General features: G+C 38.6%; 3 protein-coding genes across 3 annotated transcripts in view; 1 reads left to right on the top strand and 2 right to left on the bottom strand.

Annotated features, from left to right (window-relative positions):
• Positions 1-4862: 4862 nt before the first annotated feature.
• LOC105432553 (uncharacterized) lies at positions 4863-7909 on the bottom strand. The gene is made up of 2 exons (XM_011647408.3): positions 7743-7909; positions 4863-7297 (listed from the first exon to the last, which is right to left on the bottom strand). The coding sequence occupies exons 1-2, from the start codon at positions 7779-7781 to the stop codon at positions 5462-5464; spliced, it is 1875 nt and encodes a 624-aa protein (XP_011645710.2). The 5' UTR covers positions 7782-7909; the 3' UTR covers positions 4863-5461.
• A 1392-nt stretch (positions 7910-9301) lies between these two features.
• On the top strand, positions 9302-12868 carry LOC105432628 (uncharacterized). Its single transcript, XM_089070551.1, has 11 exons — positions 9302-9409; positions 9485-9598; positions 9677-9764; positions 10075-10214; positions 10298-10712; positions 10826-10927; positions 10999-11369; positions 11525-11629; positions 11688-11953; positions 12022-12273; positions 12557-12868. The coding sequence occupies exons 1-11, from the start codon at positions 9302-9304 to the stop codon at positions 12804-12806; spliced, it is 2211 nt and encodes a 736-aa protein (XP_088926677.1). The 3' UTR covers positions 12807-12868.
• Positions 12869-14815: 1947 nt separating this feature from the next.
• The window catches only part of hwt (SH2 domain-containing adapter heavyweight), a 119117-nt gene continuing 107209 nt past the window's right edge, over positions 14816-26723 (bottom strand). The window contains exons 7-9 of the mRNA XM_011647416.3: positions 18252-18450; positions 17879-17998; positions 14816-17769 (exon numbers count right to left, since the gene is read on the bottom strand). Of these exons, the coding sequence (XP_011645718.3) occupies positions 17580-17769; positions 17879-17998; positions 18252-18450 (509 nt within the window). The 3' untranslated portion in view covers positions 14816-17579. The remainder of the gene's footprint in view (positions 17770-17878; positions 17999-18251; positions 18451-26723) is intronic.

Raw genomic sequence — 26723 nt, 5'->3', positions numbered from 1 at the left:
AGAAGGAAACGCTCCCGAGCGTTCTCTCGAGCTCGCGCGCTCGTTATTAGGATTCTATTAACCTATTTTTCCCGTCTATCGCGCGCGCAGGTCAAGCCACAAAAGGGAACGCTAATGACATTTCTTTTTATCCCGGCTAAGGCGGCGGAGGCGCCCGGCCCCGACGTAGCCGCGGAAAAATAGCTTTGTTTCGCCGCGGGGCGAGCAACGGCGCAGATTGCATTCCTCGCGGAATGGGGAAGTACGAGGGCAGAAGTGCCGATTGTTTCTTTACGACGATTGTTGAGTAATCGCGAAGAAAACTTTTGCCGTTCAACTTCTTCCGTTCGCCACCGAGCGCGTTCGAGAAATTCCTAGGAATACGCAAAGGTGAAATTTCATCATTGCGAATCCGACGATTGTCCCCATTCGGGGCTGCGCGCTTGTGTCATAAGTACACCTCAACAATCGCTCGCTCCGTTCCTTGTGCAATTTCATCAACAGCGAAAGTACGTTCTTTAAAGCCGTAGAGATTCTTTCATTACGTACAAGCCGTTATGTTCAAAGGATATTCATTATCCCAGTTTTATTACTGTATTTTATCCACGGTGTCTTTTATGCTTTACATGCTCAGCGCAGTTTCAATTTGCAATTTTATTGGATTGGAAATATAATTGCTCGATTTGTACGCTTTATCAGTTCGCTGTTCTTCAATTGATTAAGCGATCGATTGTGCTTTCAAAGCGCGTACCTCTGTCTAATATCATAGATTTCATTACGTAAATGATATTACACTCGTATAAACCTACGCGACATTGCGCTTATTAATATCAATCGCCTCGAATCGCCGCAGTTATCGCCGTGTCGATTTAATATTGTAATGGCGAGTTCGTATCCATTGCGAGTACGTACGCATAGTTACGCGCGGAATCGCATTTATATGCATCAATATCAAGTATTATCACAGAGAGTGCACGGCCGATTATACAACTATTATTCGTGGATATTATGATGATATCGAGTCTTTGCGATTTAACCGGATCGCGATTTAAGCATCGTATAATTCGTATTTTTAATCTGGAAAATTAGGACAAGTCTATATAAAGTAAAATAATCCCGCGTTCTCATTCATGATTAATATATACTTGGCCATTTTTGGCTCGATGAATTTTTATGATGAATTCATAAAGAGACAAGAGATCGTGTATTCCAATAGAGGGAAGTCAGAGTTTCGGAATGGAAGAAGACAGGGCAAAAGGAAGGATGAAAATAGCTTTCAATATCCTGTAAAAGGAATCGCAAAAATTCGGATATTAGCTCGCTTCACGTCGATGGTAATCATATGTGAGGAGTCGGTCTACAAGGGCTATGCGAGCGGCAAGAGCAACCATTGCGGGAGAAAGAGAGAGAGAGAGAGAGAGAGAGAGAGAGAGAGAGAGAGAGAGAGAGAGAGAGAGAGAGAGCTGGGAGGAAACGACGAGCGAGACGGCGAGCCCGACTTGCCTTTGAAGTCCTGCCAAAGAACATTCCGTACGAAAATAAAACAAATAAATCGCGTACTTCAGACGTTTACGTAATGGGAAACGAAATAGGATGTTGATGCGGCGACTTGTTTCTCGCGCCGCACCAATGGCAAGCTGCCGCTTTCGCTGTTGCAAATGTAACACCATCGGCACCATCGCGATCCGTTCGTCTGCGTGTGCGAACGCGCGCACCCTACGTTAACGGGGCGCGAACCCCCCCTCTTCCCTCTCTCCCGCAGACGCGATACACATTGGTCCGCCTTGCAGGAAGGAAAAACCAGGTGCGCCACAAGGAAAAATATCCAATCTACTCCTGTCGGTCAAAGAGAAAGTATCTCGAGCAAAAAGATCGGCAGAATGACGTGAACGCGGCAACGTCGAAGTAGACGAGCCAGGATCGTAAAGAGGAGGAGAGAAGGAGTTTCGCGTCAGCGCCGAACTTAGGCTAAAAACGTCTCTTAGTCACCTTCTTTAGCCGCCTCGAAGTTTGTTGCACGTAATTTATTACATGGCCTGTACTCGAGTATGCTCGAGCAAATACTCATCGAGACAGGCAGTCGATGAATTGGTATCATCACTAATTACAATCTCGATACAACACGATACGAATTATGATGAGAGTAGCTCGTATTATTATTATTATACGCGTAAATTAGAAACAAAATATATTTTATATTTAATAATAATAATAATAATAATAAAACAATTTAAATTTGTCTTATCAATTTCATCTTCTTATTATATTTTCATTCACTATGCTAATATTCTTATGAAAATTCATTCCGAATGTTTTCACAACTACGTTGTGCATTAATGACAAACGCGTTCGATAAAAGAGCTCTAAGTACTCTCTAGCGCACATCGCAGGGTGTATTTTAAGCGATAACTTTTTCTCGTTGTACCACCCGGAGCACCTGCGTGCACAGATCGTTACGAAATTGCACGCTGCGCTCATGCAGGTTTAAAAGCTCACCCGTCGCGCGTGTTTGCGGCCCGGACTTGTTTCTTGATACCCGCAGATGCTTTTCGGTGGATTTACAACCGACAGTACGTACGTAGGCAAGTGCTCCGATGCCACGGAGGGTAAGGGGCTTTGCCCGGATAGGGGTTTACGAAGCGGAGTCAAGGGAGGAAGGAGGAAGAGAGAGCAAGAGGAGTCCTCCTTGGAAGCAGGAGGCAGCGATAAAACCAGCACCACGGAGGCGCGCGTCGGTCGGGATGTTTTTAAAACTTACTCCTCCATCCGCACCGACACACCCACACCATTAAGAAGTACATACCGGGGATATCCTCTCTTTCTCCACAATTTCTCCTTCGCTCTCCTTCGTTCCTTCCTCGCTCTTTCGCGTCGTCTTCTTTTTCCTTGCCGGAGAACGGCCTGTAAAGTCTGCTGTGTACTACGTCTTTCGGCCTCACCCTGACAAGAATACACGTCACGCTCGAACAACTCACTCTGCACTCTTCCTATATCTTCCCTACCGCCTTGCTTCCTTCCTACCATTTGCGCCACGTTTCTTCCGTTCTCATTCGTGCCAACCAGACAGGAGCCTGGATTCACCACGCCTGGAGTCCCTCACCTCTCGCGATTTGGTATCGTAGGGGGTGATCCGCGAGCGGAACCCCGAAGTCGTTCGCGCGGATTTAAATATCTGAAAACGGCAGGAAAACGTCCTTTTCGCCACGCGTTTAGTAAGCCCTGTTTCCCTTTTCTTTTCTCCCGCGTCGGTCTCTCACACGCCAGAGCGTCAATCTCCTATCAGACGGGTCCCGGCCTCCATCGTCTTACTGTTAAAAGCCGGGCTTCTTTTCTCTCCTACTCCCAATCTCGTCTCCGCTTCCTCCACTTTTTGCCGTCTGAAAGCTCGATAGACTTACAGCTGTGCGCTTATCTCCGAATTGCGTGTGGGTGTATGTGCGAGGGTGCTTACCGGTATAAAATAAGTTGAATTTAAGCGACTGAATTTGAAAGGAGATTATTAGTTCGGGATTTATTTTGCAATATTGCAATTTATCGCATAAAATATTCTATTCCAATTTTAAATAATAATTTTCATCAAACTTCGATTTAGCGTGATTTAATGCATATTCATAGAAAGCGATTCTGTTTTATACAAAAATATTACTAAAAAGCTTTTGATGCTTTGATGCTCATAAATTGATGTATATCACAATATATAATATTATTATATTGATATTACAACAAATGATATTTTTTTAATACTATTTTGTGATTGTGGAAAAAATTACGATATACTTGATTAAGTCGGAACAATTATTTTGCAAGACTTTTGACGAGTGCTATCCTTTCGGTCTCAAGTATCCGAATACATGTTTCACTTCCGGTGAAGTATCTCTTAATTAAAATTTGATCGGTATTTACCTGAATCATAGTGGTAGCGCGACGTAGCTCAACTTTTGCGAATCCCCTTAAGCTACGTACACACAGTTAATAGATCAGACCGCGCGATAATCGGATTCGCCACGTCGGTGCAATAACGCTGTTCTCCCCAATCCGGGGGGAGCTCTCATTTTTCGGCGGGCGTCTTTAATTAAGATCTTCCGTAGAAATTTCCCTGGCGTATTCGGCCGGGGACTCGCCAAAAGCGCCCGCAATTCCTCGATAAACCATACTGAAAGGAAACTCGTTAAAACCAATCTGCTAGGGATCGAGTCGATCGTTTTGCACCATTCGACTGCAGTAAGCGAGAGAGAGAACGAGGAGTGAAGCTCAAAATCAGGTGAGGGATCGCTGAGGGATAAGCAAGAGACGTCAGAGAAAAACAGGATAGGAAGGCGATTAGAAAGAGCCTCTTAAAAAACCGACGAGGTTTCGACATCGCCTGTGCGAATACCATGCCCAGGGCGACGAATCTTATTTCTGATCACATCAACGCTGTTGGAAACATCGCCAAGGAAAGAAGAGACGGCGATCTAATTAAAAACTTCTGGAAGCCCGTCTGGTCAATCCTCGCGGCAGTTTGCAATTGGCGCGTTTATCAGAATAAACAACGGATGAATTAAAATCAAGAACGCATACAGGGAGAAAGAAGATAGAGCTATTTATTTTTCTTAATTATTTTTCTTGATTTTTATTAAGATGCTAACGAAGAAAAGAAAGTAGAATAAACGCAAAGAAGAATATGTAGTTAATAAACAACAAGAAAGAGAGAGAGAGAGAGAGAGAGAGAGAGAGAGAGAAGACGAAAACGGGTTGATGGAAGCAACTACTAAATGTAGAAAGTGAACGTGGCAAGACGGGAGGGTAGATAATTAGACAAGAAACACAGGCTCACTCAAGCATCTTCCCTCATTCCTCCTAACAACCCGGCACTACCTGCTTCATCCGACCTCCTCTCTCGCGCTCGAGCCCATATCCTCTTTAATTAAATATAAGCATCGATCTATCCCTGTTTCTCAAACCGAATCGCCCGTCTCCCTCATACATATGCTTCGGTGCTCTCGCGAGTTTCAGATGTATCTATGTTTATATACGATGGAGGCACATGTGTATCTCAAAATTACAATAACAGCTTTGCCTATTAATTCTGGTGTACAATCATTTTTAACATAAGATCATAATTTCGCGCAACCCCTAACATATCGTGCTGGCTAACAAATATCGTGTCTTATTAATTTTTTCTCATGTAATTTTACTGTTCTTCATAAATTATTTTCAAATATATCTCTGATTCTTAACGAAAAAATTTAATTGCTCTAAAATAGAAAATTTTTAAATAGTCTTAATATGCGTTTTTTATTCATAACAAGATATTAGCATACATTTATTGTTGTACAGCTTAAATAAAGCGTACAAACTACTCTCTACAATTATATAAGTGTATAATTATAAAATTATATAAATGTATAATTAAAATTGTCATAATTATATAGGTATTTACTTCTATTACTCTCTTTTCTCACTCTTTTTTTCTTCGTTAGTTTTTCTCTCCAACTACTGATTATAAACTATTAGCAAATGTCTTCGGAGTAGTCATTTGTAATACTGTAGTGCGATTTAAAGTTTCGTGTTCACTTCGAATTACCGGCGACTTGGTAGTAACAATTACCCTGAAAGCATGGCGCGAAGCCTCGAATTCTCGTTTAACATCGCCACTTCTCAGTCTTTCTGAGCCGAACAATTGTCCGTTCTCGCGTTTTATTGTTATCGAACTCGATTCCATGGAATTGTTTTTTGCTTTCTCAACAAACGTGTCGTTAAGATTAATTTGTTTTGCGGAATTTATAGCAAAGTCATTACTAAAACCAGGTCTCTGAATAACATTTACCGAGTAATTGTCTAAGTTTTGTAACAATAACGGTGAAATTATTCTCGAATTATTTTTAATATTAGAGTACGAGTCAATATGTATCTTTTGCTGTTCCTTGTTTAAATTTGTATTAGAACTTGTTTGCGACCGGTCACGCGATATCTTAGCTTGATCCATATCTCGATATACTGTGTAACGATCATTCTTTTGTTTCATATATTCAGAACCACGCCTGTTTATATAATTTTGATAATTTCCTAATTTACTTTCATTTCCCATATAAGAAGATGATAACAATGTGTCATTAAAATGCAACGGATTATTTTTGTAATTTATATCGCGATTATTCCAAGAAAACCCAGCAACTTCCATATTATCCATCAAAGAAGATGATCGACGTCCATCATCCATGTTGTCCATTGGTGATTCGAGGAAATCTTCAATCGATCGCCTGTGCGTGTTCAAGGAATCGAAAACTCTATGAAATATCCGTTGATAAGTTTGCTTCTCGTATTTGGACATTGTGTTGTTTGAGAGTGTTGCTTGGTCCTTCTTGAATTGCGACGATATCGGATAATTTGAAGAAAGAGAAATCGTAGGGAGCTTAGTGATCGTTGGATAATCCGCCGGCACCACGTGAACCAAATGTTTCTGACCTTTTTGATCGGTTCCCAGAATCAACTTCGGCGTCAATTGATTCACTTCTTCCGCGGGTTTTTCTACAGGTCTTGACTGGGATCGATGTCTCATATTCCTGAGTTTGTACTTCTGCTCGGGCGATTCCTTTTGCTCGGTCTTTTCGGTGCTCACATTCTGCTGAACGGTAGCATAAACATTCTCTTGCGGTATCCCATTTCGTTCAGTACTCGAATCTCGTTCTGTCAATTGCCAGAAATTTTTCGATCGATGATGACGTTCGGAAAAATTGTTCTCGAGATTAGAGAGTTCTCGAGAAATCTCCTTTTGAGGATTCTTTTCCGATCCATTGTCATACTGCCTTCTGATCGTCGAAGTCGGCACTTGTTCTCCCTGTGACGCCACGTAAACGTAATAATTCGGCCAGAAATTATTCGCGTGCAAGTGATCGTTCGCTTGCGGCATTATCGTCAGCTGGAGATCGTGTCGCGCCGGATTGGAATTCGACGGTCGCTTGATCCTCCGGAGAATCCACGTGAACAATGGGTCTGTCTGAGCCGTGCACGGCTCGCAATCAACGCATCCATCCTGGCATAGCATCCAATGACCATTCAGTAAAAGATAGACGTTTCCGCGCGATAGAATGACATTCTCATCGTCGCTCGAGTACGCAGCCATCGGTCCGCCGTAGAAGGAGACGTCCAACGGGCGCCTGTACGGTGCACTGGCATCCAACGGCGACGGGGTGACCGACTTGAGGATAACCTCGCGCAGCATGTACTCCCAGGGTAGCACGAGATGCCACGAAAGTGGCGGTATCGCGGAATTGTACCGCTGCCGTGCCTCCGTGCGGCCAAATGAATCCCCGTGACTTAGAGTAAACAGAAGAAACTGAAAGGAGATTCAAGTTACGACACCGCGGATGTTTGCCCAGCGAATAATGGATATTTACAGTATCGGCGCATCGGAGTTCGTTCAGGCTAGACTACAACATTTCCGGGGCCGTCCGGATTCCCTCAGGGCTATTACGGATATGAAATTATTGTTCGATGCATTTTAAATGCGCGCGCATGCTGCGTGTCGAAACAATCGGGAGACAAACGGTTTGAATCGAATCGGATTCCGCGTGGAAATAGGCCTTATCGGTGGGGATATTATACTGGAACTGGTCGATACGGACAAGCTACGACGGTAGTTACACAGAGGCTGAAAGCCGAAATTAAATCTGCCGCGAACGGGCGAACGATAGAAACGTCAATATTTGAGGAGCGATGTAACGCAGACTAATATCGTCGAATATAAAACGACATCTTAAAATTGAATTGTCCACACTCACCGTCACCACAGCGTACCTCCCCTTTGACGTATACATCATTTCGGGGCTGCGACCGCCGCTGCACTGGCCGGCGGTGACCGAAGAAATCGCGAAAGAAGATCGAAAGGAGCTGTCTCTCACCTGACAGATGAGTAAATCATAAGGATAAAGTTACCACTGTGCTACTGAGTAGTCAGATCCCCATATAGATATCGGCCGTCGAGAATGCTGACATTACTCACAGTTAAACATTCGCCTGGCGATCAAACAACGTAACTCAAATACCGCCAATATCGGCTTTATCGTGGGTAATTCGAGAACGCAGCTATACAAATGTAACATAACCGCAGCTGAATCATTCAGATAAAACGGTACATGAAATGTACGTAAACTTTTTTATATTTTGTCAAATATCTCGAAATAGCACGAAAACATGAAGAAGAAAGCGATCTCCTTTTTCAGAAATAAACTTTTCCGATCTCGCCACTTGTGCGAGACAGAGAAAAATCTAACTATTTCAAAATTATTGTTTCTAAAGTTCTTTAGGCGGAATAATTTATAATTAAAATTATAGGGCTCTTAATTCTATTAACTTATAGATAATATACAATATACATAGTATATATATATAATAACTATTCATACATCATCTCTGGCTAATGTATAAACCGGTTAGGAAGTACGGCGCTTTTAATTTATCCCCTCGATACGCGAGGATTCATCATCGTCGCAGGATGGACGTGCGAGCATATAAATACGCGATCGGGCTGACGTTGATCGTATCTGTCTAACGGAAACGCTCGAGAATATCATATCCGGGGACTCGATAAAATATATACGATTCGATGTAATCTCCACGGTAGTGTAACCTAGCTAGATTCTATTTCACGTTTCGGTCTACCGGCCACGTGCAGTCAGATAAACCAAGCCTATTTGTAGAGAAACGACGCACGATGAATTACTGTTTCATTAACCCGTCATATCGGTGGTATTCGATCAGCGGAGATGATTGAGAAAATATATCAAACTACGTACTATATCTTATTCATTGCTGTATGATATTTTTATGACATAAAATGGATGTGGTTTAAGAAAATGGTGATATGCGCACGCAATTTCAAATTATGATAGATATATGTATATGTAAAATAAGATTTTAAAAGATTGCAATAAAATAAATAATAACACATCGTTTAAATATTTATTTCTTAAACTACAATAAAAAAATTAAATTTAATTAAGTATTAAACGTTTTATTTTATTTATTTAAAAGACGGAATAATAAAGAAGTTTGTTGATTCTTTATAATCTTTAAATAAATAAAAAGAAATATTTATTAATACAAATATTTTCCATAGGAGTACGCTACTTGTCGACCATATTTGTGGCGCCAACTGTGAATGTACAGACATAGCTTCATCTCTCTGTCAGATAAAGAATGAATACAGGAGCAAAAGGCAATTGATTTTCAAAATTGACAATTCTGTCAGTGTCTTTCACATTAACTTTCTGTTTAACAAACAAGAAGTTTAATTATGATTCTTATGTGATTTCCAAAAAATCTATTATTTGCGTACAAAATGACTGCGGAAATTGCACAATTGCCGGAAGTACCAACAGCTAACATCGATGTCGGCCTACAAATTTCTCTTTCTCAAATGCTCGATCTTGCTCTCGGATCACCAGAGGTAAAGCAATGATGATGAAACTATTTTATCATTCATCTTATAAATGAAACAATTCATATTGTTAATTAATTTCAGGTTGGCGCGGTTAACTTCAATATTCTTCATAATTTTCTTCATGTTTTGTTGAATCAAACAAATTTGCAGACTACCAAAATTGAGTACCGTGGAGAAAATGCGGATCGCATTAAAGTAAGAAAAATAATATGCCGAGTAATCGGAAAAAGAAAAATTATTTTTTCCTGTATGTTCACGTAAGAGCTATTGCAGAGGATAATAACATCCTTTAAACCAGAGACTCCACTTTATGACTATAGTATTACCGACGATGAAGCAGACGTTGGTATACTTGCAGAAGGTACAAACTTGTAATTCTTGTTTCCTATTTTCATATATTTATTTGTTCAGATAATACAAATAAATGATTTATATGATAATGCCTTTAATTTTAAATATTAATTTTTATATAAAACTATATTGAGCTCATTACTATAATGAGCTCTAATATGCTATTCGAGAAGCGAGCTTGTCAGGTGATACTCTGTGTATTCTGCGTATGTGTTTAAAATTGAGATGTAATATGTCTCTAGACTTCGAACAATTATCTAAATAATTAATTATAAACGTTAAGTTATAATTGCTATAAAAAAAAATTTAATTTGATTCAGATATTCAACCGGTGGAGGATACTTTGAAAGTGCCAAAAGATATAAAACCACAGATAGAAAAAGTCAACGAAGTTGAGACGGTCATATTTGACAAACCTGTCGTGAAAGAGCCTCCAGCATACAAACAGCTTGAACAATCCGTACATAAAACAAATTTTTGAAATAAATATTATATAAGATATGAGAACATATAATTTTATTTCTAATAACAGATAATTAACAGGTAAAGCAGTTGGAACAACAATATCAAACTTTACAAGATGTAACATCAGCAATAGATACGTCTTTAATAAACACGAGATTGGATAAACTTGAAGATAAAGTTTCTAAGATGGAGCAAAAGCTCAAAAATCTGCAAACACTTACTGCGGTTTTAATTGAAGATATACCACCAACTACTGATAAATATCCTGACGTAACAGTAAAGGAAGAAAAGATAGAGGAAGAGGAAAAAGAAGAAGCAGATGCAACAATAGCAGCAGTAGAAGCCGCAGTAACCAATGATGTGACCGTACCGTATTACGAAAAAGACGAAATCCCAAAAGCAATAGATAAGATAACTGATAAAATACTCAGAATATCACCTGAGACGCTTGCTTCTCGAGTAGCACATCTGAGTAATGAGCTTAATATAGTTTTATAAAAATTAATATTTAAAATTAAAAACATCATTATATGAATCACTTATGAATTTATAATGTAGTAATTATTCTAACTTCTAAAGTATATTAAAAGTAAAAAATATATTTAGATGACATCGATATAACAGAAATACACCAAGACGTGGCTACGTTAAAACAGGATGTAATTCAGATAAAACAAGAACTGCAAAACCTTAATGAAAGAATTGAACGTACGTTAACAACTTTTATATCTATCTTTTTTTTTATTTTATTTTATTATTTATATGTTATTCTTAAATAGAGCGCGAAATACCCACCATTGCGCCATTGATAAAAGAAGAAAAACCTGTCGTTGAAAGAGAACTAATTAAAGAACAAATAGTTGAAGTGAGTGCCGCAAACTTGGAACAATGCCTAGAGGCTGTAAGAAATGTAGAAACGACACATGGCAATGCTTTGCGCGATGTTACTCAACGTGTAATCGCATTAGAAAAAGAAATTGGACATTTGTTAGAAAGAATGGACAGGTTGCAAAAAGTGGATAAGAAAGATGATATTGATATTAATGAACTCGTTACGAATATGCAAAGAATCGAAACGGATATGGAAAAAATCGAACAAGCGATGGGCTCAATACTCGATGATAAAGAAACGAAAGACGCACACATCAAAGTATGATCTTTCAATAATAAAAATAAATTTATTAAATCATTGTAAAGTTTTTATGTTAAATAATATTTAAGTCTAGAAATTAATATGTAAGAGCAATGTTTCATGTAATTTATTTGAGTGATCATATTTGTTATTCTCCACTATTACGTTGACAGACGTTACTAGAACAAATAGAACTTCTGAAAACCATCAAAGCAAACAAAGAGGATCTCAAAGATGCTCTGGCTGACAAAGCGGATACTCAAACCATGAACAGAAAAGTAAAAGATTTAAATCTACTGAGTTTCATTACCGATTAAAAATATTATATTATTATAGGTATCACATGATAAATTCAATGCTGCCTGCGATGATCTTGCTCGTGGTCTTGAGGAAGCGATCAACAAATTGACCAAGCAAGAATCGATTTGGCAACAAGCGCTTGATAATGTACAGAATGAAATCGCTACCAAGATGGATAAAGTCGAGATGACGTCATTGATGGATTTTGTACATAAAAAATTAAAATCACTTCAAGAAAAATTGAAAATAATAGTCGAGGCGAGACGCGAAATTGAAGCAGCTGGAACGAAGAAGATGCTTAGGTAGACATTTCAAACTCGCAATTAAAATTTCAACGCATTCGCATTGTCGATCCTTATTTTTTATTCAGAGATGTTCAATGTATATCATGCGATAAGGATGTCGTGATGAAAAGAGAAGAAGTCGTTAAATATCGTGTCGGACCGCTACCTTGCACCATCAGCATGAAGCCTTATCTCACATATGAATTGGATCAAGTCAGAAGGCAGCAGAGAAGATTGCCTTGCGGCAGAAATATGATCCAATTTGAAGCAGCAATGCAAGAAAAGGTCAGGTGCAAGAAGACGAAAATGAAGGAGGAGTTACTTGCAAAGACCCCCGGGTAACCCTGATATTAAAATATTTTCTTCAATCATCTCAAAATCTCGAGAAAATATTATATCTTTCAAAGAGCAAACAATATATTACAATTTCACATCTCAAAAAATAAATTATATATTATAAGCCAACGTTAGTAAATAGTATATATGTTATAATTTGAAGCACGAAATGCTTTCTCCTAAAAATTCTCGAGATTATTTTCTCTTAAGATTACAATTATACGTTTTACAATTTTCAGTATTTTTATTAAATAGTTTAACAATAAACAAATCTAATTGTATTAGAGCTCACCTCTGTAATCGGTACTGTGGCGGGAGTCATACAGTTACGACTCCTCAGCAAAGAGTCCTGCGGACGGGACATTTCCTTACTCAATGGGGACCCGAGATGATACAATTAACTGACGGTTTGATACGAGGAAAAGATGGTCAAATGAATCGCAGTCGGCTGTTGTCGGATGTCTGCGGACCAACTTGTTGGGAAAGTCAGACCAGCGAGGAAACACGATCCTCGGTGAATATTAACATGATCTAGTCGTCATAAGTAATTCAAGTATTCATTTTGTCTGCGAAGTATATTATTCCACTCTCACAACTCTCTCAGGAACGTTCATCATCTGCTCCAACGCCACTTCGTAAATCTCCGCCGTCCCGACGAAATAGCGCTGGAAACCGTGCATGAATAAAACAACGCTTCGTGTTCCGGGAATTTATCGTATTTGAAAAGAAATTACAGTATAATTAAATTAAATTGAATTAAAGACGCTAAAATACATTATGTAATTATTATAAATATTGTTGTTACCATGCAATTTATTTGTTACAACAATATACTTCTTGCCTTTCTTTCATCATATATTAGAAAAGCAAAACAAAAGAAAAGAAAGAATTAAAAGACTTGAAAACATCAGAACCAGAAGAAAAAACGATACGTTATACATATTTTATTATCAATAATATTAAAAATATAAGCTAATTCATGCAATTTTATTTAAATAAATTACAATGTTTGATTTGGCACAGATTGTAAAAAGTTCCCGGGAGAATTCCCATAAGAAGATGATAACCATTTATTACTTATTCCAACTTCAGGATAAAATTGCCTCATACAAAACTAACGTGAAGCAATAGAAGTTAAATAAATTAAATAATATGAAGATTATTATCTGAAGATTATTTAATTTATGCAAGGAATGCGCTATTTATCTTTTTAAACAGGAGTAAAAATTTGATAATACGATTAAAGTAATAAGAAGATATTGACAATATCGACTGCAATCATGATTTTTGGCGATCTATCTGATAGATGGCGCACATATGTTTTCACGACGGCGGCTTATCGTATTTCAAAGAGCTTGTACTACACGTGTTCTCACACTTTTTTAGGGAGGCAAAAAAGGTACGAACACATGTAAGCAAAAAATGCGCACGGCGTTTTTCGACGGTTTTTTTCAAAGGCGCACCTGCGAATTTTTAAAGAGCCATAACTTCTTCAAAAATAGACGTAGAGACATGGGACAAAGACGAATCTTCTCTATTTTACGTTCCGCAAATGTTTATGTTGAATACATATAATCTTATCATGATACATATCACGTGTATATATAGGATGTCCGAATATGTCAGAATAAAATATAAAATATTATGTAGATTATTGATTTTTTGACATTTATACCTTAATATTTTTTTATCCAAAATAAATAGAGGAATCATATTGCGTAATAAAAAATATATAATTCTATTTAAAAAAAATGACAATCATAAAAAATCTCAAAGTGCATCATCTTCAAATAAATCGCAATCATGTGGCCTCCTCGAAACCGTATAACTTTTATATAAAACATTTTTTTTTAAATACATTGTTCAAGAGATATTAAATGCATTATTTAAAATGCATTATTTAAAATAGGGTATTCTTTACATATATGTCTATAATAAAAATAAGAAAAAAACTTTTAATAAATTGTAATATAAAAAAAAAATCATTAATAAAAACATATTAAAATCTAAGAAAACATGCATAAAATATATAATAAAATGACGCCACTTATATATATAAATATAATATCATACAACTTATTTATATATTTTACGAGTATATATTACATCCATAATTAATTACAACTATATTACCAAAATTCTAAATAATTATTTTTTTATTTTTTAAATGGTTGTTTAATGTTTACAATCGTCATTCTTCTGAACTTTCTTAAATTTTCTCTTTCTGTTTATTCTTGTTGCTTATATTTCTTGGTACTGCTATTTTATTTATTTATTAATTAACTTTCTTTACACGCGCTGCATGCGCGCTATTTATCTTTTTAAATGGAAAGAGCAAAAATTATATAATACTGTATTATGTTATTACTGTATTATTACTTTGTTACAACAACTGTCAAAACTTTCGCGATGACAGTTACTCACAAAATAATAAAAATAAATAAATAAATAATCCACATTATATAATTTTGTACAATTTTTCTTAAAAAAAAAAATCTTTTTTCAAGTAAAAAGGTATCGAAACTATGACTGTCATGATCAAGCTGGAGTTATTAATTATTTTATTATTAAGAGAGATTTCCAGAGTACACAAGACTATCTAGTGAAGTCGATTTGGAACATCGGTGGTCTGCTTGCTAAAAAAAAAAAAATATCAGATCGCACTTCACGTCATTGTCATACGAGATCGTGTCAGAATATTGCACATTGCCATCGAGATCCCTTTTTACGTAATAAAGGGCGTGCACAGCGCTCAAGATATTTATTGGATTCACCCCGCTTTTGCTCGATCTTATTTTACGTACCCTACAAACAAGAACTATACGCGCTAGTATATTCATTTATAATAATATATATTTATGTATATATTATATAATCTAAATGCTACTTCATACAAATTTCAAGGTACAGGAAGTATCTACAAGTTAGTGTCTACCATATAATTTACGTACTGCCTTTCGATACGTAGTATTAATCTATGTGTACGGAATCTAAATTACGATAGGTTACAGCTCTATGATTTCGCAATTAAATCAATGGAAACTTCATCATTATCATCGTACTCAACGACACAATGCAATAAATATAATAGGAGAAATAAATGTATATATAGATTATAGTGTTTCAATGATCGAGCTATACGGACAATATAATGTCTTAAACATTAACATATATGGATATGCATTATCGATTACAGTTAATAATACTGGCAGCTTAAAGTATGAATTACACTCAACCTAATTAGCCGCGAAAGTGGGGAGTGCCTTGCTCACAATTCAAATATTCTTATAATCGCAAATTTAGGACATTGCTTTAATTAGAAAACTAATGTCTCACTTTTTCATCAGTGCGCACTGATGAAATGATTAATCATCAAATGATACTATGACAATTTATGACGAATACTATGATAATTTTCACAATGCCGGCACTCGCTACTTCTTGCTGTAGGTTTTCTATACTCTTCACTACTTAATCTTAAGCAAAACTTCTCTTGCTTCCACGCATTGCTCGCACAATGGCCAACGAAAATTCGCTCACAACCTCTGCGAATCGAATTTCTCTTATAACTCGAAAAATTATTGTAACACCACGGACGTCTCATCATCGCGTCTAAATGACGCATCGTTGCTGATTCTACGTAATAATAATAGCAAGTTTAATTATTTATTATCGTTATCGCGTGCACTCGTACGAGCGCCGACAAAGGGAATTAAGTAACAGATCACAGGTGAAACTAGGCTATCTCTGTAACAAATTAATATCACATGAAAAAATATGTATCGGTTGCATTCTATCGCAAAAATCTTCGCGGGTGTCTCTGTGGACTCCCCGGATGACTCAGATGAGCCACCGATAATTCAAACTGTCTGATCTATTCCTTTTTCTTTCTCGCGCATTTCTCGTGTTTTTGCAAAAAACACTCGTTATTAACTTTTTCGCAAATTCCTCTTCAAATTACACGAGATCTTCGCTTCAGTATTCGTGATCGATACCGAACTATCATATGCTCGCTTATCTAAATCTACTTATCAACGACGAGACGGACAACTAAACCCTGACTAAACGATTACGATTAGAAATAAAGTTTGGCATTTTATTCGCGCTCGCTGCGCGTATCCATCTTATATCTCTCTCTCTTTCTCTCTCTCTCTCTCTCTCTCTCTCTCTCCAGTCTACATCTCTCGACTGGATATTAGAATTTGTTTTACTTTGGCTCCAACTCGCACTACGTCGAACTGCCTCTACGCGGCACTCTGTGAATCTAAATATGCGTATTACACCTTTTTCTTCCTTGCTTTTTTAGAAATTATTACTCTTTCGTATAGCAGCGTTTCTGATCTCACCTGAAAGATTTCTTTCGTAGAATCCGCGCAATCGCAAACTCGAGGAACAATCGGGAAAAATGTTCTCGAGAAAAAAAAAACATTATATTTCTGCTGGAATCGTCAATCCCGAAATCGTTCTCCTTCGTAAGAGTTATCGCAAATGGTCACTACTGCATTAAAAGATAATTCGTATCTGTTTCAGATAATTTCGTTCCTCAGACTTCCGTAATTTTTGATACCGCTACATTCATTTCTATATCGTGTGCCGCGATGCATGCGTTTGCCCATGAGGTAGGTTTGCGCGATGTTTTGAGGAAGACGAAGCGTGTGGACATCACCTTTCGAATCCAATGAAAGGGAAGAGGGATGGGGTAAGCACTCCATCGGCCCTATCAATTTCTAATTTTTTATTGTGCAATAGAAACTTGGACTCGGCTATAGAATATGCGAAAGTAAAGCGTTGTCGAAAAGACGACGTTTATGAGCAGGTATCTTCACTCGGAGCGACCTGAGATTCTTCATACATAGTTTAACATCGGTCTCTCGCAATAAATTGCATGGACCCGGACGTTCTCGTCTGATCGATCGTACGTGTATCGCAGAGTAGCTTCGCTCAGTCACCATTTATACTTTTGTACTGTATTCGTACCGTACTCTCCCTAACATTTCGCGGCGAAGCGGTATTCCCCGTCAATGCCATTATTGTCCATTATCTCTGGCGCTCTTCGTGCGGAACGGTTCGTCCAACCAGAATGCGAATTGATACGGAGGATATCTCGCGAAAGTCAACCCCGTCTCGCGGACGACCGGAAGACTCCCTCATTCGAGAATATAATATTTCTTACAGTTTAACGTTTCGTTTGCTGTATCAAGCTTATCGCTCATCGCAATCGCGCGCTTCGGCACTCATCGGAGAAAAAGAGAATGGATTATCAAAAGGGAAGATATTCAGCGCCTTAAATAGCGCTACGATAGATGCGCTACAAAAGCTGAACTATGACCGGATGTAGGAGACACATGTGCTCGGCACCGCGTATCGGAAGACGATTCACACTGAAATGACGGACCATTTCCGGTATATTGTCGAACGGTTTGCTAAACTGTCCCAGGATATAAGCGTTTAGCTCTTCGTTCTTCTGAATGCGCATATGCATGAAGCCACGGGCGCTCCTGAAATAATTACAACGGCGTAACTATGCGGATCATATTCGAGAGAATTCGTAAAATTTAATAAGCATAACAAAATGCATGTGGAAATGTTAATTAAAACCTTACTAACTTTAGAGATAGAGAATAATCTTGTTTCGTCGACTCGCTATTCCTCACCAGATAACTTCCTTCTTGATGAACTCGCAAAAGACCTTCCGCCTCGATGCGCGTGATAGAACCATGATACCACCTAAATGAAAAATTCTCTTTAATTATCACGTATTAAATCCGTCAGTTTTAGCATTGCAAAAATACTCCGCGAAAAATCGCACTTTGTAAAATTCAAGGATAAGTAAATATAAATCAACATGAATGAGATCGCGTAGCCTTGAAAATATTAATGAATTTATTAGCGATACTCGGATCGATCTAATATTACATCATTCAAGTTCGTGTGCAAAAATAAAGTGCCTCGAAGAAAAAGGCGGCACCCTATCACTCACCCTTGTCTCTCCAACGGAAGCTCCACGTCAACAAGATCGGCCGATATTCGAGCGGTAGTAATTTCCAATGGTAAGCCGAGGCTCAAGCCACCGGGTTTCTTCGGCGCCAATTGACCGCCTGGGTTACCACCACTCGTTCCCGCCGCGTTACCACCGGCATCCAGATTCAGAGTCATCTTCGGACGCGCCAGACCGCCGCCTGAAATGAGTCACCCGACAGTTAGACGTATCGTGGAACTCCCGCCAGTAAACACCGATGATATACCGGCGATATACGGAGTTGCCGGTGATTTCTCGTGGTAAGCTTTACGATCCCTTAATAATTGCCACAAATCAGAACTTGGATGTACGTCGAAATCCAGCCGAGTAACGAATGGATTAAGCTGCATCATTTGCAGAAAATTATTACGGGATCATCATTATCGGGATTTTCTTACTATCTTTAGCTAAGATTGTTGTTGGGATTATATTAGAATACTAACACTTAGCATTAATTGTTAAAAATAATAATAACTGATAGCAACTTTTAATATTATTAGAAAAATATTGTGATAATTTGTTAGAATTAAACAACAATGTGATTTGCAAATTTGACGAAAATAACTAAAATTCATTTCTAAAGAAATCTTTTCCGAAAGTGACACTCTTTCACGAAGCATTGATTCGCATCCAACTTTTTTTTATTACGTGACTTTTTGCTTCGATAATTTCAAGGTCGAGGGTTCACTGTGAACGATAATGATCGACGAAGGACGCATCGCATCAAGGAAACGCCCCTGAATACAGTGGAACGCTAATTTCATTTGTTGGCGCAATCTCTTAGCGGTTGACTTCTCCAACGCGGTACATGACGCAGGTAAAACAAAATTGCTCTGACAGGTGTAACTTCGAGTTAGCCTCTTTTATGACTTAACGTGCTCGAAAAACCAGAATGCTCCCGCATCTGACTCACACATATAAAGATATTTACGACGTCTCGAAAAAAAGGATATATTACAAGCAAAATATTTACAGTTACAAAATTAATAATTAATCCAAAAAAGTTGTTAGCAAATGAAATCTTAAAGAAATAAAATTTTAATTAATTTTAACTTGAAAATTTAATTTTAGTCCTTCGTTAAAAATCTTTAATGTAATATTAAGTTAAAGTTAAGATAACTATCTATCTATTTTTATCTATCAAACTTTTGGAAAAAGTCCGTTTGAAATTTGTTACGCAATTTGTAATAAAGCGAACACAATAATATCCTTCGTGCACGCACATCAAATTATGGTGCGAAAAGGAACTCAAAAAACCATCTCCCACACGCCATTTATATTCAATTCCTCTTTGCGAAATGCAGGTTTCGGGAATGGTTAAACATTAACGGCGCCGAACGGCTAACTCTACTCGACGAGATTGCGTGCGTTTGTATTATTAAATTCAATCTGGCGATCGGCCCAGCAGATTTATCCGCCTGATTTTCCTCTTCCTTTCCTTCGACGGTGTAAACGATTCGTCTCGTCCCTGTCTTTGCTGGAATCTTGCTACCGCGACCAAGCCCGTCCTTTGTACAGCGCCCATCTCACGAGTAATCTCTCGTCCTGACACTCGTATCCTTATTCCTTCCCTTTTCCTTCTCAGAGTGTTTTAATATCCGTCTCTGACGGAGATACGTCTCAATCAATTTCTTCGCGGGCTTTCCGACCGCCGCGTGCTCCCACGGGAAATGGGGGAGGAGCCGTCGAGGTCCTTGGTACCGAATCTTACACAGGCACTTCAAGGACACGAGTAAACTTCTCCATTAGTATTTATATCGATCGTCATATATTCGATAATTACTTGCTTTAAGAGTATCCGAAATTGCGTGAATTTTACTTTGAATGATGCCTTGAAGCGTCGTGCGGGGAAAAGGGAATGACGATTGCGCGCGGCGTTGGAGAGTCAGAGGAGAGAAATAGCGAGGAAAAGCGAAAAATATTCCTTCGACGGCAGACACGCGAGAGGCGTCGCTGCAGACGTCTCCGGGGAAATTCCTGGTCACGAATGAAACTCCAAGCGGGAACGGGAGGGAGGGGATGTGCACGGGAAATCTCGCGGGCATTCGCCGTTGGTACACGCTGTATCGTCACGATACGACGCCGAACGGAAATTTTAATTCCCCGCGAAAATCAGGACATATTGGCGACGCGTACCGCCGGATGTCGGACGGCTCCTCGGGATGATGCCGAGCCGAGAAGTCGAGCAACCCCGCGCCAGCGATTCGTATTTATTGCCGGACGGAGAAGATCGAGGGTGGAAACCCGCCGCAGAGATTTACGACACTGGCAAATTTACGGCCTCGGGGAGCCGGCATGTCAAACGCGCACGAGAAAGGAGTCAATGGCGATTCCATTGAGTGGCAAGACGCTATTAAATGGAAGATGTCACCTTATGACGGAACGGTCGCTATTACGCACGCAACGGTGACTGCAAAGCCTGTCGTTTTACGAGGAAAATTTTGCAAAATGCGAACGCACGGAGAGAAAAGCGTAGCTATCGCTTAGAGCATAAAAAGTGTTTCGCTGAACGTGCAACGAAATTGCGAGATCAATCATACTTATGTTACGATCTATAGCCACCGTTTCATTCGGCGAAGCATAAAAATATCCGCGTTAAAATTCTAGTTTCGAAAACTCTCGCGCATAAAATAACCGTAAATGGAGGAAAATATCCTGAATGCTGCCAGTCACCGTGAGTTTGCGATTCCTTGACGACTCGCCACGAGACGCGCAAACGCGTCTTCAGCTTATATGGCGTCGTTACAAGGCTCTACCCTCCCCCGAAGAAATTTCGCAATGGTGCCGAAATGCCCTAACAACAGTTGCGAGATGCCGTTGCCCCGGATAGGCCTTGGAGATCTCTCCGCCAACAGATGTTGCAGTTACACGCCCTTGAGCTCTTCTATCCCTCCGTCGACGGGCCCTTATCGACGCGGTGGCAAACACTTCGAACATGCTCGGAATAGTTGATACGTCCGCGATCCTCATGAAATATGAAGTACGATAGGCGCACGTCAGACGTTTCCATCGTACGATTCGAATGGTGCTTGTACAATTTGCCCGAGGATCATCGATACCTCGATTTCCGCTACTGACTACGATCGCATTCATTATTTATAAAATAACTCACTCTGAGACTTTCATTCTTTATTTACGTACTAATATCGGAAAACGCAAGTTAGTAATTGAACCTGTTAACAGAGAACGGCTTCATACATCTCTGACATCCAGAATCATAAAAAAATAACTCAATACTGATATTAAAATCATATACATATGCATTTTCTAATTTTAATTAAAAAATTATAAATAAATTCCATTAAAAAAACAGTACTAACTTGTGTTAAAAAAAAATATTTTGCTAACAACAAACCACTTTAAGAAGAAAACTTTTTTAATCAACAACATAGTCCTGTGCATATTATAATAAAATGTCAATTCTTTGAAGTAAAATCGAAAATTGTTAAGATCTTCAGATCTGGTAGATAATGATATTATACGATTAGTTATTGAGCTTTTGATATTTGATCGCAGTTACCCTTTGTCTGTCGGCAACGGCATATAACGACCCTAAAGATAATTTTACGGATGTTACTTATGCAGACTGTCGTCATCTTAAAGAGAAACTACTAGAATTACAGAGTTGCAGAAAGAAAACAAAGGAATAACACAAATTATACATTTTGATTTAAATAAAAGTAACAAATTAATTGGAAACACAAACAAATTAATAAAAGTGACAAATTGGTGTATGCAATGGAATTTTTAAAAATAATGTTAAATTTACTAGAAATAATGTGTGAAATTGTAAGCAGTGTAAATGAAAGCTGCACACAAGAAACTTAATCTAATTATCGCGGTTTTCATGTGTTCTGTGGAGCGTAATCATTAAAGTGAGCTATTCTTAGTCGGTAAACTTGCCAGTAGAAAATCCCGAGTATGGTCAGCCGAATGGCGGTTTGCGTTGCGGTGGCATTTTGGATCGGTACCAAATGGATAACAGCAGACAGTCGCGACGCGTAGCATCAGGCAAACAGTACGTGGCTAGGTTTTTGAACCAAGAATAAAACTACGTTTATCCGTACGATTCGAGACGATTATCATATTATATGAGGTTTAGTATAAACGCAAACGTTGCTTGCGTCCGTACGAGATCCGCTCTGAAAGCGAAGAAAAATTTTGAAACAGTGCGCACGTAGCGTTATTTGCATGCCCTTGTAAAATTCACGAGACGTAAAAATTCGTCGAGAAGGTCGTTAAAAAAAATCTGCATTTGCAGAAAACCGTGGAAATTAGAGTTCGTTGGGGTCCCCCGATGTTTTAATTTTGCTTCGTTAAACGTACTGCAATAAAAATAACAAGTAATTATTAAATTGAATTCTGCCAGATACAACAATCCTGCAGTGTCCTTATTATCTAACGAACTATATAAAACTATAATCACGTATATAAAAATTATAATCACGTCATTGTATCCGTAAGATATCGATTCGAATCTTCTTCCAGAAGTTGACGATGTGACAGTTTTAAAATAAAGTCTCTAAACATGACCGTTTGCATAGTTTGGCCAACTACCAAATGGTCAGTAGACTTCGAGTGCGATGTTGACTAAACCGTACGTGATTTGCGTCTGTGAATAGATATAACAAAATTGCGGGTCCTTCCTCACCGGAGACGGAGTAAACAGGGTAGTTTGCAACGAATGTTCGAGGTCGCGTCGAACTATCGGAAGAAGATGGTAAAATCACGGCAATATCTGTTTCATAACTTGAATATGACACTTAGATTAAATCTTATCTCGTTGCCAGTTCGATCTAGCGATCTCATGATAGTCAGAAGAGTATGAGAAAAAAAACATATTGAAAGTACATTCTTCGCTAAAATTGAATTCTTCAAAAACATAATTTTACATATATATATATATATATATATATATATATATATATACTATGTTTTGCTTTTACTTCTTATTGCCAACATTTTTCTTACATTTCTACTTGTTAGTACATTTCTATTAGAACTGATAATTGACACAATTATATTATTATAGTCTGTTTATTCAGCGACGGCTTCTTACTTTTTCTCGTTATAACAATTGAATTGAAAAATTTTCTTTTACTACTCCAAGCTCCAAGAAAAATTAAATTTAAACAATTTCTTTTCATTACCCTGGATTTTTATCAATTTTTTTTTTTTTTTAAGATACTGAATGACGTACAGCAAGCATAGCTTGCGATTTTTCTCTCTTATATATTTTTACTTTTCAGTGACGTTGACAGAGACGGAGATCTAATCTCTGGAAGGAGAACAGTTCGTGCATTGTACTTTCAGATAAAAGCCATCGGGTTTGGCCGGTTTACAATGCGCTATAGACGCTGAAGCGGAGGATAGAATATAGAGCTACCGCTTCGTTCTGCCTTGCATACTTTCTACACAACGGGTTTATATGTACGCTTATACGTCAACGAGTACCAGCACGTGTCACCAGGAAGATAGCAGGCACGTATTGAAAGTATCGGAAATATTACGCCCTACTTGCGACAAGTTTGCAGTGTCCCTTTTCCGATCATCTCTTTTAAACGTCATCGTTGAAATGACCCCTTTGATAGTCCGCATATCAAACTCGCTCAAATATCGGATCAAATATAACGAATTGAACGATCTCGAGGAAACGAGCAAAGAATAATATATTTATTATCATATATAATATTATATAAAATACATAATTATAATCAACATATTTGCTCGAACGTCACGCATCTAAATGTAAATAAATGTATACATTCACACATTCAGCTTTTTTGCACCATTGTTTTAGATCATTTTCTATAGCGAAAAAATTGATACTTGCAATCTCGACGAGCACATCTGTTCCACGCATAGGCCATTTAATGGCCGACCACGTGAATTCGTAGCTGGTGGAGATCGTTAACGGCCCAAAAAAGAGAGAAAAGCAAAAAACTGCATCGACGCGGTGATATCTGGCTCGATTCGCTTCGTTGGATACGAAGAGAAGGTTTGACTAACGAAAGAAGAAACGTACATACAAGACTTCTTCCGGTTGTTTACGACTGAAGTTGTTAGGTGTAACTTACATCAGCCCGAGCCTTTGTTTTTCTGACGTGACGCACTCTCATCTACCAAATGCGATCTAAAAGTTTTTACACACAAACAACTTGTTTTGTCACTTAAGTGTAAATGCTGAAGAGACTAAAAGAAAAAGAAAAGGCAGAAGAAGAAAAGATTACATCTGAGATAATCGTGTTAGTAACATTAATAATTACAATATTGCTAATAAGTAGAAATGTGAGAAAAATATAAATGATAAGAAGCGAATCGCCTCATCGCTCAAGATGGCTTATCGTGATCGACGACCCATTCGCATCGACGAACCAATAAGACGATCCGTTAACGACCACGCACGAAGTCGCAAAGAAACCGATCGATCACATCCCGCCTAGCCTCTCACTTCCGAAAAAGTAATTGTCGACAACGAAACGTATAAAAAGCGTATATCTTTGGAGAAATCTGGTCCTGATTACGTGCTAACGCATTCGACGTCTCTCGTTCCCTTATATCTCCCTTTTTTCCCCTGGTCCCTCTTCAAAAGCTAATTTACGAATCCGACATCCATCAACCGGAAAAAATATTACGGATCTCGATACGGCTTGCAGCGAGCCGCCAAACCGAGATATATAATCGGAATATTACACGTCGGGAAAACGCGTTCCGCATCGGTTACAAAATGATACGTATTTTTAATTTTTTTTTTTTATAGAGTTTGTTCTACGTATACATTTATTTTATCAGTTGAATAACATTTTAATTTTGATTTATTCGCATGACGTATTCATAAAATTTTAAAATGCCTCTCTCGAGGCATATACGAACGCAACATTATATAATCACACGTCGCACGAGCGAGGGAATACAATTTTCGCCGTCATTAAAGCGCGCTCATGGCTGTCCAGAATCACTAGAGCTTTTTTACGCCCCTCGTACATTCAATGACAAAAAGCATAAAATATTCGACCAACTGCAGTCGAAATAATTTGTATATAGAGAATGCAATGCGGCAGCCTCACTTTCTTTATCTGACGGAAAGGACCACTCCGACAAACATATACATACGCATTTATGTATTTGCCCACATGTTAATTAAACTTCGTGTGACGGCTATTTATTCGTATTTTCGACGAGATGGTTGCTCAAAGAGTAGTTGCCCAGTGCCACGACTGAGCTTTTATTAACGGAATCAATTGCGTCGTACGCTTCATTTTCGATTTGCTTTTTACTTAGCGTTTTACGAATGAATTCTGAATTGAATCGATGCACGCGCTCGACAAACGGGAATGAAGAAATTCTGTAAAAAATTCAATTAATTTTCATTTCTTTGCTTATTTAAAAAAATGCAAAAGATTGATATTCCGTTAAAACAAAATATTTTAAAATTATTAAATATTCATATCTTCACGATTGCGTAACGGTGTGCAATGAATAATAATCTGTCTCGTAGCATAGTTGTCTGACAAAAATAATCGTCCGTGCTTTAAATCACTCGGGCAACAACGCTGAGGCAATTTTTGAATTATTAAAGATTTACGTCTTCACGATTGCATGACAGTGTGAAATAAATAATAATCTGCCCTCTAGTCATAGTTGCTCGACAAAAATAATCGTTCGTGCTTTAAAGCCCCGGGGCTCTAATTGATTAAATAAATACGCATCGACGTATTTCACGACATGAGAAATCACTCGTCGCACGATCGCCATCGCTATATGTTTCCTTTAGGCGAAAAAAAGAAGAACCCGTAAAACTTCGAAGTAAAACGGATTTACCGGGCATTTCGTGTTCCTTTATTGACATTCGACCGACGATAAAAATAGTTGCTCGCTCTTTCCCCGTTGCCCCTCTCTCACCTACCTCATCCATAGGTAGGTCCATACATCAGCGCACGTAAACCCAGGCCTACCCCTCATGCGCTGGCATTTACCGTCGCCCTCCCGCAGGCCAGCATCCCCGCAGGTTGCGGCTCCCTCGGCCGTAGGCGGTGTGCAACGCGAGAGAGAGCTCGTTCTCGTACCTCTCGCATTAGAGCTTTCGCAATTTGGAGGCTCGGAGGGTAGACGACGCGCGTTCAAAGTCCCATCAGATCGGACGGTACAGCTTCGGGGGATAACAGAAGAGGGTGCCCGGTATGCGACGGCAACGGCGGCGACGGCGGCGGCGGCGGCTTAATCACCCGACTAATTCCGAGCGTTTCGCGGTGCACTCGCACGACACACGCATCTCGAAACAGATTCACTCCACCAGTAATAAATTATTGATATCCCATGATTCGTATTATTAATGCGATCTAAATTACACGCGTTACCCGTTATTTCGATACCACCTGATAAATTGTAGTTGCCGAACATCGGACCATAATTACTGCGCGTTTCTTACTTATA

The sequence above is a fragment of the Pogonomyrmex barbatus genome, unplaced genomic scaffold (assembly GCF_055798465.1).
Source record: "Pogonomyrmex barbatus isolate J1 unplaced genomic scaffold, ASM5579846v1 scaffold10, whole genome shotgun sequence".
NCBI lineage: Eukaryota > Metazoa > Arthropoda > Insecta > Hymenoptera > Formicidae > Pogonomyrmex > Pogonomyrmex barbatus.
This window is presented reverse-complemented; position numbering and strand designations above follow the sequence as displayed.